At 53.6% G+C, this 17,607-nt stretch overlaps 2 protein-coding genes across 3 annotated transcripts; one reads left to right on the forward strand and one right to left on the reverse strand.

Moving 5' to 3' along the window:
* Window positions 1-276: 276 nt before the first annotated feature.
* On the reverse strand, window positions 277-7,844 carry BSDC1 (BSD domain containing 1). Its single transcript, XM_048326872.1, has 11 exons — window positions 7,803-7,844; window positions 6,353-6,413; window positions 5,811-5,927; window positions 5,034-5,204; window positions 4,869-4,923; window positions 4,425-4,540; window positions 4,122-4,190; window positions 3,893-3,974; window positions 2,925-3,452; window positions 2,314-2,417; window positions 277-2,030 (listed from the first exon to the last, which is right to left on the reverse strand). The coding sequence occupies exons 1-11, from the start codon at window positions 7,811-7,813 to the stop codon at window positions 1,998-2,000; spliced, it is 1,347 nt and encodes a 448-aa protein (XP_048182829.1). The 5' UTR covers window positions 7,814-7,844; the 3' UTR covers window positions 277-1,997.
* A 98-nt stretch (window positions 7,845-7,942) lies between these two features.
* On the forward strand, window positions 7,943-17,591 carry ZBTB8B (zinc finger and BTB domain containing 8B). 2 transcript variants are annotated; one of them, XM_048326871.1, is made up of 4 exons: window positions 7,943-7,977; window positions 8,531-9,439; window positions 12,432-12,610; window positions 13,959-17,591. In XM_048326871.1, exons 2-4 carry the CDS (start codon window positions 8,533-8,535, stop codon window positions 14,271-14,273), a joined length of 1,401 nt encoding a protein of 466 aa, XP_048182828.1. In that variant the 5' UTR covers window positions 7,943-7,977; window positions 8,531-8,532; the 3' UTR covers window positions 14,274-17,591. The 2 variants fall into 2 exon arrangements, with proteins under 2 accessions (XP_048182828.1, XP_048182827.1); XM_048326870.1 differs by lacking the exon at window positions 7,943-7,977 and adding an exon at window positions 8,016-8,108.
* Window positions 17,592-17,607: the final 16 nt, after the last annotated feature.

Genomic DNA, 17,607 nt, shown 5'->3' on the forward strand with positions numbered 1-17,607 from the left:
GTAAGGAACCCTTGGGACAAATTCCCTCCAGTGCAAGCAGCCCAGTGGTGTCGTGGAACCATGGAACTGCTGGAGGGGGTTTTCCATCTATCCAGGCTCGTGGGTGATGTGCCAGGCAGAGACAAACCTGGATCACACTGGGCGGTTTTATGGGGTCACTCAAAGCCCTGAAAAGTGAGGATCCCCCTTTCCCTCTCCTGATGGAGATGGGAGGAAAGAAAAATTGCCTGTGTCATCCCCATGGCAGAGGAAATGAGGACACCTGGGACTGGCAGCGACTCTGAGAATTCCTTTAATTGCTGTTAACTGCAAGTCTGTAAAAGGTTTGGAGAAAGTCGTCGTTACAAAACTACCAGCTGTTAGAATTGTTCCTGGTTTGTCACCCCAGCTAAAAAAGGCTCAGGGAGATGCGGAATAGTTCAAGAACAGAGAATATTGCACAACCAACCCACCGGTTAATTCGACTAAAGAAGAAAAGAAAGTGACACAGATGCTGCACCCTTGAGCTCTGCTGTGGGATCAGCTGGGACTCACACCAGCCCCAGGTCCCCACTGGTGTCCCCTGTGTCCCCTGCCCACCACAATCTGAGGCAGGACAAGGTGAGGCTCTGCTGGACCCACCACACCCCAGGCAGGATCAGAGCTGTCCCCGGTCCCCAGGGGTTTGGCAGGACAGGGATGCTCCTACCAGAAGTCACCCCAAAAGAGGAAAAACCAACCCCAAAACCCCAACTCTTCTCAGTGCATCTCATTCAGTGCTGTCCAAACCCAGCAGGAAACCCCCAGCCTCAGTGGAGCGGCCCTGGAAGGGGCAGGACCAAGGCAAAAAGAGTCACCCCACCACCCCAAAGGTCAGGGAGAGCAGCAAGGCCACTGTCCCCTTGGGATAACTGTGCAGTAGCAACATCTTGTGTCATGACAAGGAAACGGCCCCAAAAAGAGGCCGTGGGGCCGAAGGAAGCGTCGCAGGCAGTCACGGGGGCTTAAGGGAAGGAACCCAAGTGAGCACAGCAAAGCTGGTGGTGGCTGCAGGGCCTGGCACGGGTGGGACGGGGCAGATGGGCACACACAGCCTCAGCCAACAGGGACCACCTGCATTTGGGGGCCTCTCTCTCCCCAGGCTGGGAGAGGGAACGGCCAAGCAGAGGTTGAAGTGGTCAGTGGGTCAGGCTGGGGCTTTGCAAGGGCTGAACTGGGCACCACAACGAGGGGTTCTGTTCCAGGGTGACCCAAACCTCTGCCAGCCCAGCAGGGCCTCAAGTAAGAGCAAGCCACAAGGATTTTGCTTGGAGAATTTAACTAGAAAGACACAAAACCCAGTGCAGGAAGGTGGTGCAGCTGCAAAGGGGGGAGCAGCAGGCCTTGGCTCTTCGAGGAACTGCTGGAAACGGGAGTTTCCATGAGAAAAAGCTTCCAAGACAAAAAGCCAGGCAGAAGCTCAGGGTTTGGCAAGGGGTTTGGCTCCTTCCAAGGTCAAAGCCACAAGCCAAATGCCTTTTTCTGCAGCACCTCCAGCCCCCAAGCCCTCCCTGGGTGTTGCTTTCCGGGTGGGAACTGCGGAGCAGCGAGCGGAGCAGGCATAGCCACATCCAGGAGCCTCTCAGCTGGAGGTTACACGTGCACACACAAGCAAGGAAGGAGCCAGCTGGCAGCCTGGCAGCCCCCAGCACACCTGGCAGGGCTCTGAGTGCCCAGCTGGCCCCAGGGACCCTTCACTCTGCCTCTTCCTGACACGTCAGGGTCAGTTTTGGCTTTGCCAGTCTCTAGGACCTATGGAGAAGTCGGGCTCCCCCGGGTGCCAGTGACCTCCTGCTTCCTCCTCCTGGATCTGAAGGGGTCACTTGAGTTGCCCACAGGTTTTAGCAGGAATGGAACTCCTCCTCCAGCCTGGGACTGCAATCCCCAGCACAGTCACACACAAAGGAACAGCCGGTCCGTGATTGAATTCACATTCGATGGTGGAAATGAGCCTGTGACACACGCTGGAAGCAGCTGCTTTATTCCCAGTCTTCCCACTCTTCATCTTCCAGCTGTGAACAGGAGGAAGTTTGTTTCTGAACTGTTTCTGAGCTGTTTGCAACAGTTTGTTTCTGTAACTCAACAGCTCCTCCTGCCCAGGACACCTGAGCCAGCACAAAGCCCGATGTATCCTCATGCTGCCACACCTTCCCAATAGGGATTTGCCTGCTTTGTTCCCCATGGGAAACCTCAGCACACTCATCCCACCTCTGCTCATCCCCTCTCTGCTCATGCAGCATCACCCCCAGGGCTTGGTGATGCTTTTGGGGAGCAGTTTTGCCTCCCCTGACTCACCTCCCCAGACATTTCCACCTTGGAGAGTGCCAGCTGCACCTCCTCTTCGGTCATGTCCAGATCAAAGTCCTTTTCCCAGTCCTCGCTGATATCCGTGCTGGAGCCTGGAAACACAAACATCCCCCACTGAGCCACCAGAGCTGGTCCTAAAGCCCTGGAATCCCCAAGGCTCAGAGCTACCACAGCCTGCCTGAGGAGGGAAAGCCTCCACATTCCCAGGAACAGCTCTGTGACAGAGGTGGGATGGACTGAGCCTGCTTCCCTCGGGGAACAAGTGGGAGAGGTGGATGCTCAAATATTTTTCTCCTCTGGCCTGGGAGAACTGGGATGTGTCAGCTTCCAGTCACACAGAAAATGCAGAGGGTAAAGAATGACAGGAGGGACTTAGATATGGGGACTGTCATTGTCCCAGCAGGGACATTCCTAGGGATGACAGGCAGAGAGAAGCAATCACCACATTCCCTCCACAGAGCACAGCCTTTCCTGGCATCCAGGGACCAAAGGCCTGTTCTGCTCAGCCAGCAGACCTTTGATTTCCTTCTCTTTCCTCTCCCCCATCCCCATAAACCCAGAGCCCTTTCCCCAAGAGGGTTCCCAGCCCCCACACAAACCTTTCTTGCCGTTGTTGGAGGGGGTGGATTTGCCACTGTCCGAGTTGAGCTCGAAGACTCGCAGATCTGTGGGCCCTTCCTCTCTCTGAGTCTCTGTCCTGCCCTGCCCTTTGCTCTCCAGCTCCCTGAGCTCTGTTCCAGCCGCCGGCTCCAAGGATACTGCTGATTCCTCGGCAGGTGCAGAAGGCTGAGCAGCTTCTGGGGGCTTTGGCTCTTCCAAGGTGGCCTCCACCAGCCTCTGGGAGAGGTCCCCGGTGCCCGTGGGTGGAGCTGCAGTCTGTAGCTGGGTGGCAGGCACAGAGGCAGGGTTTGCAATCTGAGTCACAAGGGACACGCTCTCGCTGCTCTCCGAGGGGCTCTGCTCCACTGGGACCAGCTCTGGGGGCAGCACAGCCCAGCTCTCCCCAGAGGGGCCCTTGGCAGCAGCGGGGTGGTTTCCCTCCGGGGCTGCCGGGGTGGGTTCTTTGTGTGCTGCTCCTGGAAATGTGATGTTTGCACAAGGCAGAGGGGACATCCCCAAGAACTCCTCTGTAGGGAGGCAGAAGAGAAGCGAGAGATGTTTCAGCAAGTGCAGCAGCAGTTGGGCTGGGAGCCGGATTTCACAGAATCAGGGGATGGCCTGAGCTGGGAGGGACCCACGGGGGTCGTGGAGTCCAACCCCTGGACCTGCACAGACACCCCAACAATCCCCAACTCTGCACATCCCTAAGAGCATCATCCTGGAGCTCTGGCAGCTTTGGGGCCGTGACCATTCCCTGAGGAGCCCCAGCACCCTCTGGGGGAAGAGCATTTTCCTGATATCCAACCTAAACTACCCCGAGCCAGCTCCAGCCATTCCCTCAGATCCCATCACTGGTCACACAGAGCAGAGATCAGAGCTGCCCCTTCACTGCCCCTTGTGATTTGTGGGAGTGAGAGGGATGATGAGTTCTCCACAAAGCCTCCCAGAGCCCCAAAACCTGACCCACCTTCATCCTCCTCCCAGCCTGGCTCCTCTTGGTGCATGCTCTGCTCCGCTCGCTGCTTCAGAGCCTCCCTCCGGGCTTCGTCCTGCAGGGAATTCCACATCAGCAGCAGCTCACATCCCCAACCCCTTCCTTCCCCCAGGCATTTCGGCATCACTGACTCCAAGAAGGCAGCCCAGATCCCTGTTTTCCCGGGAAAAGCACCCCCAGGGAGCCCCCTAGCCTGACCTACCTGCTCCAGGCGATGCACTTTGTAGAAGTAGCGCTGCCAGAATTCCGAGTGGGAAACAGCCACAGGGACCTGGGAAAGGGATCAGGAAAGGGATCAGGAAAGGGATCAGGAAAGGGGTGAGCCCCTCAGGGGGAGAGCTGCAGCTGCTGCTGCTGTGCCCCTCTCTCCTCCCAAAGCTTGGAACCATTTCACCATAGCTCAGCATGCAACCACAGCTGTTTCCATTCCAACTGCAAGGGGCAAACAGCTCAGGGCTTCCCTGCAGCATTCCCCGAGTCAGGAATTGCCCAGGCAGGGCCTCACCATTTTGGTGTAGAGTGCCCGGATGGAAGGGCTGGTTGCCAGCAGCTCTGCAATCTCCCCTTTCTTCTCCTCCAGGCTGAACTGAGCGAGCCAGGCCTCGAGCAGCTCAGCAGGGCCTGTTTGGGACGAGCACAGGGATAACAATCCTTGGCACAAAAGGGCAGGAAGACTTGGGAAGTTTAATTGGAAAGGTGCTGGGACAAAAGAGGAAGGAGACACAGGGCTCAGAGCTCCTCTGCCAGCCCAAGGCCACGTGGCACCAGTTTAAACTTGGCCAGTAAATTCAGCCTAAGCTGGTCCTTGAGGTAAGAGCCAGATCTGCTCTCTGTAGCTGGCCCCAGCTACAGCCAAACCAGCCCTGCTGGCCAAAGGCTTCAGGGAATTCCAGCTGACCCCCAGACCCCCCAGGGACAGCACCCTGGACCCCCCTGGACCCTCCCATACCATCGGGCTCGTTGCAGTAGGTGGCTGGGTCGGACTGGAGGCTGTAGAGACGAGCCTGGAGGAGACACACAGGGACAGCTGTGAGGGAAGGGACAGCAGCAGAGCCAGGGGACAGGGCTGAGGATGCCACATCCCAGAGCATCCCCCTGGGAACGGGACACTCACCTTGGCACTGTCGTAGGGCTCGGTGGTACCTGAGGGTGTTGCCATCAGTGTTATCACGTCACAGTCAATGGTCTTGTCCGGTGAGGGAGCAAAGGTGTCCGAGATGACCCCCAGGAAGTCAGACAGCCCCTTCCTCACCTTTTCCGTGGCACCTGAGGAACCTTCCGTCCTCTTCAAGGGAAGAGGCAGCACAGTGTCAGTAACACCCCAGAATTCCTGGGTGGGATCCTTAAGGAAGCGGGATCTCTCCCTTCAGGAGAGTGCTATGGAGGAGACTGGGCTGCATGGGGGTGGTGGGAGGCACCTGCCTCAGGTGGGGAACTGAGGCTTTGTGGGAAGGACACAGCCAGGTTTGGGGCTGGCTGCTTTGGGGTGGGACTGTCCCAGGAGCAGCTGTGCAGGGCTGAGGCTCACAGCTCGTGTGGGGAGCCCGTGTCACCCCACAGTGACACTGCCAGCATCCCAGCTGCTCAGTGTAAGGGGAGAGGGAACCACAAGGCCCCTCCTCTGCTCATCTGCAAGGGCATGGAGTGATAGGACAAGGGGGAACGGCCTTAAGCTGAAGGAAGAAGGGGTGAGATGAGATATTGGGAAGAAATTCTTCCTTGTGAGGGTGGTGGGATGGAATTCCCAGAGAAGCTGTGGCTGCCCCATCCCTGGAAATGTTCCAGGCTAGGATGGACGGGGCTTGGAGCAAGCTGGGATGGTGGAAAGTGTCCCTGCCCTTGGCAGGGGGTGGCACTGGATGATCTTGAAGCTCTCCCAGCCCCTACTCACTGCCAGCTTGTCCTTGACCACGCTGGCCGTGGCGGCGATGGTGCAGGCTGTGTCGTGCTGCACCACCTGGGTGAACTCTGCCAGGTCCCGTTTCATGAATTCCAAAGCCTCTGTGGACTGCAAGGAGACAGCAGATGCATTGCCCAGGCTTTTGGTTCTCCAACAAAGCCAGGATCGCTCCCAGCACGTCACAAAAATTCAACCGTGAGGGCAGCCTGGGCAAAGCGTGAGACCAGAATAACCTGAATAACAACAGCACTTGCTATGCCCAAAACACATCCCAGGAGGGTTGAAAGCCAAGAATAGAAAAACACAGGTTGGGAAAAGCCTGGGTTTAGGTTTTGTGTCTAATTAACACAAGCAATGCTGCCAGAGGCAGGAAATGACACACCCCAAAGCGACGCTGGGAGCACAGCCCTCCGTGCTCGGGGTGATCTTCACGGGACAGAGCCCAACACTCAGCCAGAAGGTCCCCAGCAAACCCATCCCAATCCCAGCCTGGGCAAACTGGGGCCGCCCCACAAGGTCCCAGTGGTTCCCACCTTCTCCTTGACAGCCTGGTAGCTCTGCTGGAGCCAGCTCCGCCACCAGCCCCCGTCCTCCCTGCGCGGGACACGGCGGCGTCAGCACAGAGCCCGAGCCCAGAGCAGCATCCCAGAGCCAACCCCAAACCCCAGACCCCAAATCCAGACCCAGATCCCAACCCCAGAGCAGCATCCCAGAGCGAACCCCAAACCCCAGACCCCAAATCCAGACCCAGATCCCAACCCCAGAGCAGCATCCCAGAGCCAACCCCAAACCCCAGATCCCAAATCCAGACCCAGATCCAGACCAGGATCCTGACCCCAGACCAGGATCCCAGAGCGAACCCCAAACCCCAGACCCCAAATCCAGACCCAGATCCCAACCCCAGAGCAGCATCCCAGAGCCAACCCCAAACCCCAGATCCCAAATCCAGACCCAGATCCACACCAGGATCCTGACCTCAGACCAGGATCCCAGAGCGAACCCCAAACCCCAGACCCCAAATCCAGACCCAGATCCCAACCCCAGAGCAGCATCCCAGAGCCAACCCCAAACCCCAGACCCCAAATCCAGACCCAGATCCCAACCCCAGAGCAGCATCCCAGAGCCAACCCCAAACCCCAGATCCCAAATCCAGACCCAGATCCAGACCAGGATCCTGACCCCAGACCAGGATCCCAGAGCGAACCCCAAACCCCAGACCCCAAATCCAGACCCAGATCCCAACCCCAGAGCAGCATCCCAGAGCCAACCCCAAACCCCAGATCCCAAATCCAGACCCAGATCCCGACCCCAGAGCAGCATCCCAGAGCGAACCCCAAACCCCAGATCCCAAATCCAGACCCAGATCCAGACTCTGATCCTGACCACAGACCAGCATCTCAGACCGAACCCCAAACCCCAGACCCCAAATCCAGACCCAGATCCCGACCCCAGAGCAGCATCCCAGAGCCAACCCCAAACCCCAGACCCCAAATCCAGACCCAGATCCCAACCCCAGAGCAGCATCCCAGAGCGAACCCCAAACCCCAGATCCCAAATCCATACCCCAGATCCCGACCCCAGACCAGGATCCCAGACCAAACCCCCAAACCCCAGATCCAGACCCAGACCGCAGATCCAGATCTCAGATTCTGATCCCAGACCTCAGAACCCCGATCCAAATCCCAGACCCCAGATCCCGATCCCACATCCTAACCCCAGATCCCGACCCCAGATCCCGATCCCACATCCCAACCCCACATCCCGACCCCAGATCCTGATCCCACATCCCAGCCCCACATCCCGATCCCAGATTCACACCCCGACACCCCAAAACCCCGCCCCGGCCCCGCCGCCCTGCCCATTCCGGTCCCAGTCCCGGTCCCTGTCCCTGTCCCAGTCCCGGTCCCTGTCCCTGTCCCGTTCCATCCCGTTCCCTGTCCAGTTCCCTCCCGGTCCCGCCGCCCCCGCCCGTGCCCCGCTCACCCCTCCGCCATCTTGGCGCGGTGACGTCACCAATATTTACCGACCCCTCACCCCGCGGGCCCCGCCCCGGAGCCGGGCCCTCCTGACGTCACTTCCTGCCCCGCCCCGGGGGCGCGCCCCGGCTACGGCGGCCGGGCGGGACCGGGAGCGGGGCCGGGAGCGGGGCCGGGCGGAGGTGAGCGATGGGCACCGGGCAGGGCCGCGTTCCGGGGCACCTCCAGACCGGGCAGGGCGGTGCTTGGAGCAGGGAGGGGTCCCAGTACGGAGCAGGATGGTTCTTGGCGCGGCGGGGCATCCCGGTACCGGGTAGGGTGCTCCTTGGCCTTCTAGGGCATGCTGGGGGACCGGGCGTACCGGGACCTTGGCGGGATGTGGAACTCGTGGTACCGGGCGGGACGGTCCTTGGAGGAGTGTGGGATCCCCGGTACTGGGCGGGACGGTCCTTGAAGGGGTATAGGATACCCGGTACCGGGCGGGACGGTCCTTGGAGGGGTATAGGATACCCGGTACCGGGCGGGACGGTCCTTGGCAAGGTGTGGGACTCCCGGTACCGGGCGGGACGGTCCTTGGAGGGGTGTGGGACCCGCAGGGCCGCGCAGGACGGTTCTTGCCGGGGTCTCCCCCCCTGTCCCGGGTCCCCGCGGTGTCCCCGCGGCGCTGGCAGGGGGTGGCAGCGGCGGTGTCCCCGCGGGTCCCGGTGCTGACGGCTCGCTCTGTTCCCGGCACAGCCATGGAGGTGCAGTCGTACTACACCAAACTGCTGGGGGAGCTGAACGAGCAGCGCAAGCGGGATTTCTTCTGCGACTGCAGCATCATCGTGGAGGGCAGGATCTTCAAAGCCCACAAGAACATCCTGTTCGCCAACAGCGGCTACTTCCGAGCGCTGCTCATCCACTACATCCAGGACAGCGGCCGCCACAGCACGGCCTCGCTGGACATCGTCACCTCCGAGGCTTTCTCCATCATCCTGGATTTCCTCTACTCCGGGAAGCTGGATCTGTGCGGGGAGAACGTGATCGAGGTGATGTCGGCCGCCAGCTACCTGCAGATGACCGACGTGGTCAACTTCTGCAAAACGTACATCAGGTCCTCCTTGGACATCTGCAGGAAGATCGAGAGGGAAGCGGCTTTCTACCAGGCTGACAGCGGGAGCTCAGCCAGGGAGGGCACCTCCCTCGGCCCCAAGAGCTCCGCCCCCGCGTCCTGCCTGCAGGAGAAGGAGAGGATTCCACAATGCCAGCGGGAGCCTCCCTGCGAGGACTGCAGCACCCTGGAGCTGGTGGTCAGGGACCCCCTGAGCAGTGACTGCCCCGATGACCCCTCGCTGCCCAAAGGGGTGGAACCCAAAGTGGAGTTCGACCCCGACGAGGTGGAGGTGGAGGTGGGCGAGCGGCTGCCGCAGTTCCCCGCGCCGCTGTCCCTGGAGCAGATGGAAGAGGGGCAGCCCGTGGAGCTGGCCTGCAATAATTACCACATGAAGCAGTTCCTGGAGGCTCTGCTGCGCAACAGCTCGGCTCAGAGGAAGGAGGACGTGGTGCATCACTTTGTCCGGGGATTTGAGGGTAGGGCTGAGGATGCAGGAGTCGCCGTGAGTTCCATGATGGACATTCACAGCGACTGGTATGGTGAGGACACAGGTGAGAGGACTCGGGGGGTGCAGCCTGTGGAGTTGAGGAGGGAACAGCTTTGTTGGGCCGCTTCTTTTGTGACTCTTGTTGAGGAATATATTGCTGAATATTTTGGCACAGTGAAATAAACTCTTGTTGTGCACTTGAAAAGCAGCTGTACTCGTTTGTTCGGTGCAGCCCGTGGGAGGTGAGTATTCCTGACAGCTCTGCAGCTCCCAAATCACCCCTCAGACTCCAGTGGGGGCGATTCTGCTTTAATAAACTCACTGGGACCTCGTTGAAAGGCAGGTGCGTTTTTAAAAATCATTAAGAGCAATCCAACAGCAGCTGAGCTGCCACAAGAGGGATCTGCTGCACGACCTGCTGCAGCAGGAGCTCATCCCACTGGAGCTCCTGCCAGTGCTGCTCTGTTTGCTCCTGCTTGGAATTTCAGAGGGCAGGAATCAGTTTTATCCAACACTGAGGGATCCCTACAAGTCCTTTAGGAGCACTGAAAGCCTTAAACTCTGTGGTATAGCATAAAGATGAGGCTTTTGTCACTTCTGAGCTGCTGGTCACTGAGGTTCTGCTGCTGCCCCGAGCCCAGCACCAGTTGGAATATCTCAGGAATATTTCCTGGCAGCAGTGTCAGGCACCTGGAGAAGAAGAAAATCAGGCCCATGTGCATTTCTCCTGATGTGGACAATAAAGATTTGGGCATTTTATCTGGTTTTTGATAAGTGCCTTGTCCAAACAGCCTTGTGAAGACAGGAGGTGGCTCTGACAAACTGCAAGTGCCACAGGTGCCGAGGATGTGACAAATGCCACAGCGCTGTGGGCAGCACACAAGTTTATTTTCACATCAGCTCAAGCTGCCTGTGCAATCTCAAAGCCAATAAAACTGACAAATCCTCTCTGCTTTCCAATCAGGCACTGATAAAATCACAAATCCAGGTTCAGTGCCACCAGCAGCTCTCAGAGCAGGGCTGGCACCACTCAGGCTGCTGCTTTTCCACGTGTGGCAGGGTGAGAACATCCAACACACAAACTTGGCTTCTCTTCTTCCCTCTCTCAACATCTCCAGGCTGTTAATGAGTCATGAAAAGGGAAATGCTTCCAGAGTTTGACAGGGAACATCAGGTGTCCTGACAGTGCAGCAGCAATCAGTGGGAGATGGGTTTTGAGTAGGAGTGAGGGAAAAGAAACCAAACCTTCCATTCCTTCTGTTTCTGTGCTAAACCAGGACATTGTAGCAGCGAGGAGAGTGGGAGCTTCTCAGCTTTCAGTGGTGCTGCTGCCTCAGCTTCCTCATAAGGCACCAGAAATGAGAAATGCGAAGTCCTGGTACCAGAATGGTGCACTCAGGTCAACAGAAGAGATAAACACCACTTCCTTTCACGTGTCCACCTCTGTTCCATCACCCTGGTCCCCTTCACAGCAGATGGAAGGGAAACAGGCACCTGCAGAGCACTGGAAGCAAGGCAGGACTAAGAACTGGGTTGGTTGGGGTTTTAATGAAGCTCTAAACGCCCAGCAGGGATTTGCAATCCTTTGGGAAGCTCCAGAATGGGGTGAGATGACTCTGGCTCACACCATTAACACCAGACACACCTTTTTTGATAGTGGGTTGGATAAACCTTAATACAAAGGATGCTCTGCAACCTCACCTGCTTGACACACAAAACATTTCCCTGAATCAGTGCCTGGAACAGGGAAAATTAATCCTTTGGCATCACATCTCCACCTTTCTGCTGGAAGGGAAGCTGGGCTGGTGCTGAAAAACTTGGCAGTGCCCATGTTTATGTAAAATGGGATCTTCAAGTTTAATTTTCTTCTTGCACCTGACTCCATAAATTGTGTAATACTTGTGGTTTGGTTTTAGGAACAGCAAAACATTGTCAGGAAATATATTGGGAGTCTTTCATCGTGCTATTCCCAGCAGGAGGGCAGTAGAAACAAAGAGTCATATTTTCAGATCTAAATATAAAAGCACTTGGACAAAATGTGCTATTCCTGCCTGCAGTTTGTGCTCAAGGTTTTCGTTGCTGATGCTGTTTAATGTTAATGGTTTAATAATTACCAAAAAAAAAGGAAGTGGCTGAGATGGAGCAGAGACCCCATCGCACCAAAAGCAGATTTTTGGTACTTCATTAAATATTCTTAAAATAAAATGAGCAACAGGGCGTCTGCAGCTGCATGAATTCTGCAATGGCACCAGCTGAGGAAAGCCCAGGTAAGCCAAGCCCAGGGAGAGGGCCCAGTGCAGCTCTCTGGCCTCAGCTTTGCAGCGAGCAGGACGAGGAGCCAACCCGAGGTGCCTGAGTGTCCTTGGGGTGACTTTAGGATGTGGATCCCATATCGCTGCCCATGCCCAGAAATTAATTCCTGTGCTTTTCTATGCCTCTAAACTGAGCCTGAGAGGGGGAAGGAAAAAACTGAGCAAAACTTTTTCAAAGCAGTTTGCAGCTTGTTCAAGGTCACACACAGAGATAGAAGTTTTTTTTCCCCAGCTGCAGCAGGGGAGGGAGGAAGCACCCAGTTTGCTGCTTTCCAGTCAGCTTCTGGCCAGTTGTTTCAGTTTCTTGTTCTCCAGAGAGAGACTGAGAGTTGAGCTTTGTTTTTCCTTCCCTGGAATTCCGGGAATTTTCTCCCTTTTCTGCTGGACTGCCAGATTTTCTCCCTTTTCTACTGGATTGCTTCAACCTCAGAGCACATCGGGAGGACTTTCCACCGGGCACAGAGGGCCAAGCCCCAGCTCCAAGGAGACCAAAGGGAGAACTCTAACACTTCCCCAGGTTTTTCCTCCACAGAGAACGATTTTATTATTTAGCCTTATTATCCTTTCCCGTGTGTTTGCTAAATAAATAGCTTTATCTCCTTCACTTCCCTTCGAGGAAAATTTCTTTTTCCCCCAGCCTGGTGGGAGGAGGGATGGTTGTGCCTTCTCTCAGAGGACCTATTTCAAAATTCAGCCAAACCGCCACACTGAGCTAACCCCGCGCTGTGTGTTCTTCTCCCCAAGGTGACGTGCTGGTGGTGCCCATCAAGCTGCACAAGTGCCCCTTCTGCCCCTACACGGCCAAGCAGAAGGGGATCCTCAAACGCCACATCCGCTCCCACACCGGGGAGAGGCCCTATCCCTGCGAGACCTGCGGGAAGCGCTTCACCCGCCAGGAGCACCTGCGGAGCCACGCGCTCAGCGTGAGTCTGGGTGGTTGTGGCCACCAGGGAGTTGATTCCGAGGGTTTTCTTGGCGTTTTCCAGGTGGATTTCCCGAAGGAAATTGCCTGTAGGAACCCGGAGTGCTGAGAATGTTTCTCTGTTTTGAAGGGGTTTTGCCGCCCTGAGCAACGCTGGTTTTACCTCCAACCTTGGAAAAAATTACCAAGGATCAGACAAGAACTAGGAAATGCAGTGGTGGGAATTAGGTGATAGACTGGAAAATACAGTGGTGGGAATTAGGTGATAGACTGGAAATACAGTGGTGGGAATTAGGTGATAGACTGGGAAATACAGTGGTGGGAATTAGGTGATAGACTATGATGTAAGATTGTCACAGGGTGAAAAATTTAGAGGTTTTGGGCTTCTCTTTGTAGTAAATAGATGAGAGTAAGAAATATCAAAATGGAGGATTGTTGTTGTTCTCTAAACCTTCTTCTCCTTCTTCTACTACTCCATGTTCTGCAGTAAAAGTGGTTTGGGATGATTGGATAGAAAATTCCGCAGTTCCTGCCCGTGTTACTGAATAATTGGTAGGAAAGTGAAACTAATGGACGTTTTTAGTAACTATTGGTTAAAATATCTTTTAAAAGCTGTGTAAATCTTGATAGAGAGGCCTCACTCCTGCTTTCTGTGCTCTGTGCTGTACCTGGGTCACGCTGGTGGCTCTGTTCCTCTGATAAGACTTCATAAACAACTATCTGGAAGCACTGAAACTCCAGGAAAAGTCTCAGTTTATCTTTGAAACTCCTTGCAAGGACTTTCAGTAAATTCTCTCCCATCAGGAGGGACTAGATTTATGGCATGGTAAAGTGTCAGTTGCCAAAGCGAGAGAAACTTTTCAGTTAATAATAATAATGATAATGATAATGATGATAATAATAATAATAATAATAATTAGTATTTGGTTCGTTGTTTTGCCCCATTGGATATTTGGTATTTCTCCTGAAGCACACAGTAAGGATTTAGGCATTTTGTTTTCCCAGTCTGTTCGATCTGGGAAGGAATTCTGCCTTGTGAGGGTGGTGAGGTTGTCAATTCCCTATTCCTGGAAGTATCCCAGGCCAGGCTGGACAGGGCTTGGAGCAACCTGGGATTGGGGAAGGTGTCCCTGCCCATGGCAGGGATGGGCTGGATGAGCTTTGATGTCCCTTCCAACCCAACCCATTCCACGATTTTGTCCTTTAAGGCCAGAATCACGATGGAATCCCCTTCAGCTGAAGCGTGGCTGTTCTCCTCTTCTGGGAATCTCTCCCAACCCAGCAGGTTGCTGGTTTTCCCCCCCAATTTTGCTGGTTTTCCCCCCCCAATTTTGCTCTTTTCCCTGCAGGTCCATCGCTCCAACAAGCCCATCATCTGCAAGGGCTGCAGGAGAACCTTCACCAACAGCCTGTCCCAGGGGCTGCGGCGCTTCGGGCTCTGCGACAGCTGCACCTGTGTCACCACCACCCACGAGGACTCCATGCCCATCAACCTCAGCCTCATGGAAACAGCCTCAGAAGGCCAGGAAAAAGGGGATGCTGACAACGATTGGCCCATCTACGTGGAGTCTGGTGAGGAAAATGAGGCAGCTGATGATGATGATGATGGCGATGACAAGCAGGAAATCCACCGGAGTTTGTCAGACAGAGAAACTCTGATGTAGCAGTGAGAGGAGAGGGGGAGCACTGAGAGGTTCCCCAGCAGTGTCTGGGACAGAGAACTGCACATCTGCCCACTCACAGTGACACTGTGCTGGTTTTTATTGTTCTGGTTTTTAATTCAACAGCGGGGAGAATTGGAATTTTTAAGGTTTTTTAAGTTTTCAACGCTGTGCACCAGAAATCTGTGAGGAATCTTCTGCCTGGGGCTCACAGAGGTTGGATTCGAGCAGTTTCTCTGCCCCCTGGTTTTGGTTTTGCAGGTGGAACACCTCGGGGTTGTTTTAGGGACAGGTTTCTTCATATAATGAGTTGTGGTCCTTAATCCCTGATCTGAAAGGGGCACCATCTTTTCTCTGAAGATGACACAAAATGTGATTTACATCTCTTACCTTGGGACTTCTCCGAGCTAATCTGTGATCCTTCTGCTTTAGGACAGTGTTACCTAAATTATGAACCTTAAGTGTTTGCTGAGACTGGGTTTGACCTGGAAACCAGGGCAGAAAAACCAGGATAACGAAAACAAAACAAGAATATGCTGCTGCTGAAAGGATAAGCAGGAAGAATAAACACATCTCACATGTCCTTAATTGCAGGAATTTAGAGATCAAGCTTCTCTTTGTGAATTTTTACTGCATCTTCCTCTCCTAAGAGCTCAGGCTGCAGATCTTCAGCCCTGTCTTTAATGTCACTCAGATATCAGTAGGCTTGGCTTAAATATCAAGCACAAATAATGGTGTCTTAGTGGCCTGGACTAAGAGAAAAGCCCAAATTCTTTTCAGCTTTTTACAGTAGGAGTTAAAAGCTGTCAGGCAGGTTCCTTGGGAATTCTGACTCTGGCAGATTGAATAACCAGATCCACACCTGGTGTAGCTGAGGAGCAGTGAAATATCTGAGCAATGCTGTCAAAGAGCTCTGAATGCCCTTTTGGAATCCTTTTCTTTCTCTTTTACTGTAATTTCTTTTAGAATTCGGGGATCCTCTCATGGTTTATGTTTTGCGATTTTATCCAGAATTTATTTATTTTTTCTAAAATACTCCACTGTGAGCCTCCTGTTTCTTTGCTGGGGCAGCTAAAGGTTTTCAAAGGAGGTGAGATTTTGTCACCTTTCCAGCAGCAAGTTGCTAAGAGCTATCAAAACTCAGGCTGGGAAGCTTTAGGAGAAAACCCACCACCAAGAGAAAGCCTGTTTGCTTAGGGGTGACCTCCTGTTCCCTGACAAAGGGACAAAACTGAAATATACTGTGAAATCAGACTGTTAATGCTTCTTCCCTCTGCTGTTCCCAAGTGTTTCACGAAAAGGCAAATTTGATGAGCCTTTTTGCCTGGAGCAAGTGCTGGATCAGAATTCTGTAGACAGATTTGGCTGACAAAGAGGGAGCAGTTCCTCCCACTTGAGGCGGTGTTTCTTGAGGGTTTTGGTGTAAAGATTTTACACTTGGCAAACCTAAAAAACCCAAGAGCCCTCTGATTTAACCAGGGGTTTTTTTCTGCATACCTCGTGCTTTTGTTTCATATGCTGGAAAAGAGCAACTCAGCTTCTCCCTCTCCTTCATCCAGCAGTGAAACAGTCCCACTGTGATGTCAGATTTATTTGCCAGAGCTGATTGTGCTCTCACAAGTGCAGCCAAGGGTTCATTGCCACACCAGGTAGGATGAGGAAAGAAGAAACGAGGTTCTTCTTAAAGAATTCACTTTACTGCTGGCTGCTGAAGAGAGCAAAAGGTAAAGAGACTTCTTTTGAAGTGGTCTGGTCCAAGTTCGTGATGAATGTCACCATGGAATGTGCTGGTTTTATTTTCTATCCCTTCGTTTGGGTGAGTTTCAGTCATCCCTGTTCCAGGTCACCTGTAAATCTGAGTTTGTAGTAGCTGAGACAAGACCTTTACAGAATTCCCTGCTCTACAGCTCCTGTTTTAGTCCATCTGAGTTAAGGGACATTGGAGGGACAACTCAGGTGGGTGCCACATTTGGAGCTGAGCTCCTCTGAAAATCCTGCTGTGGTTTTGGCTCCTCGGTGCTCTTGAAAACCTGAGCTAAATGTGGGGCTTGTAAATTTTGCTGGAACATTTGGAAATGCCTCTTCCAGCCTCCCAGGGCTTGTCTTTTGGACTGCTGGATTTTTGGTGAGTCCATCCAACACCAAAGGGTGATAAAGGAGATGAAGGAGGGACTTTCTGCCTTGAGAGCACCTGGGAATGAGCCACAGATCACCCGTGTTTGTTGGGAGACTTGCTTGCTGATGGAAGCGGGGCAGGAATGTAAATAGGGATCCAAAATGATATTTAATGACCAGGCCTCCCCAGTTCTGGTCAAGGAAGATTCCACCTCATTGTAAATATTGGTAGAAGCCACTAGACCTGGAATATCAGCTGAGCCTGGTCCTGGCTCGTGCTCCACAAGGTTGGGAAGCTCCTGGCATGGCCGAGCTCTGCTGACTCTGAGCCTGTGGAGACACTGGGAGCAGGGAAACCCTCGGGAAGTCTGGGTGGTGCAAGAGCTGCAGGAATGGCTGCAGAGACCTTTTCCTTCACCCTGCTCTCTTTGGTCTTAGAGATTGTTTCTTGTGTGTCTTGTGCCTAGAGAATGGAGCTGTCAGGGGTGTGGGGTGGGCGGGGGGCAGCTTTTCCCCAGGGAAAGGCACCACCAAACTCGGGGTTTCCTGTTGAATTGTCATTTTTTTGTGCTGCTTTGTTTTCCGTGGAGTCCTTTCAGCCTTTGGATGTAGAAGAGGGTGTAGTTCATGTAAATCCCTTTGCTTGTGCTTCCCACTTCGTTTTCTGGATGTTTTTTCCCCTGAAATCTTCCATTTGTAGACCCAGCCTCTACAAGCTTTGAGAAAATGATGTTGGCTGTTTAAAAAGCTTCCTCTGGTGCTTGCTGGAGAATCAAAAAATGTCGTTTTTAGGGGAGTTATTTCTAATAGAATCTCGTTCTCAAAGGTTTTTAAAGGCCGTGCAGGTGACATATCTTGAAGTCTTAGCTCGTCGTACTTGACTTTGTTTAGGAATACACATTTTAATGTATTTTTGCACAGAAATGCACTGTATTTCACTGAAGGAATACATGCTGCACTGGTATTTGTAGTGCATTTCACCTCTTGGTGCAAAGCCCTTGTAAATCTTCCAACTGTGCTCGTTTAATTTCCTGCTGTTTTGTAAGACAGTTTCATAACCGAAGTCCTTTAGTCCAGTAACGATGACAAATTCTTATAAACTGAACCTTATTTGTAGAAGTGACTGAAATATATTTGTGGATCTTGGAGCATTCTGGAGTTTTTTGATTGTCTAGAAAATAAAACTCTCTGAGAGGGTTGCTTGGATTTTTTTTTACTGTTC

This window comes from Corvus hawaiiensis, chromosome 23 (genome assembly GCF_020740725.1).
Source record: "Corvus hawaiiensis isolate bCorHaw1 chromosome 23, bCorHaw1.pri.cur, whole genome shotgun sequence".
Taxonomy (NCBI): Eukaryota; Metazoa; Chordata; class Aves; order Passeriformes; family Corvidae; genus Corvus; species Corvus hawaiiensis.

Coding starts and splice junctions, on each gene's coding strand:
- BSDC1 (XM_048326872.1), bottom strand. Junction 5,205..5,810: donor TGGTCAAGGACAAGCTGGCA/GTGAGTAGGGGC, acceptor CTTCCCTTGAAG/AGGACGGAAGGTTCCTCAGG. Junction 4,541..4,868: donor CTACTGCAACGAGCCCGATG/GTATGGGAGGGT, acceptor CGTCCCAAACAG/GCCCTGCTGAGCTGCTCGAG.
- ZBTB8B (XM_048326871.1), top strand. CDS start 8,533: ATGGAGGTGCAGTCGTACTACACCAAACTGCTGGGGGAGCTGAACGAG. Junction 9,440..12,431: donor CTGGTATGGTGAGGACACAG/GTGAGAGGACTC, acceptor CTTCTCCCCAAG/GTGACGTGCTGGTGGTGCCC. Junction 12,611..13,958: donor TGCGGAGCCACGCGCTCAGC/GTGAGTCTGGGT, acceptor TTTTCCCTGCAG/GTCCATCGCTCCAACAAGCC.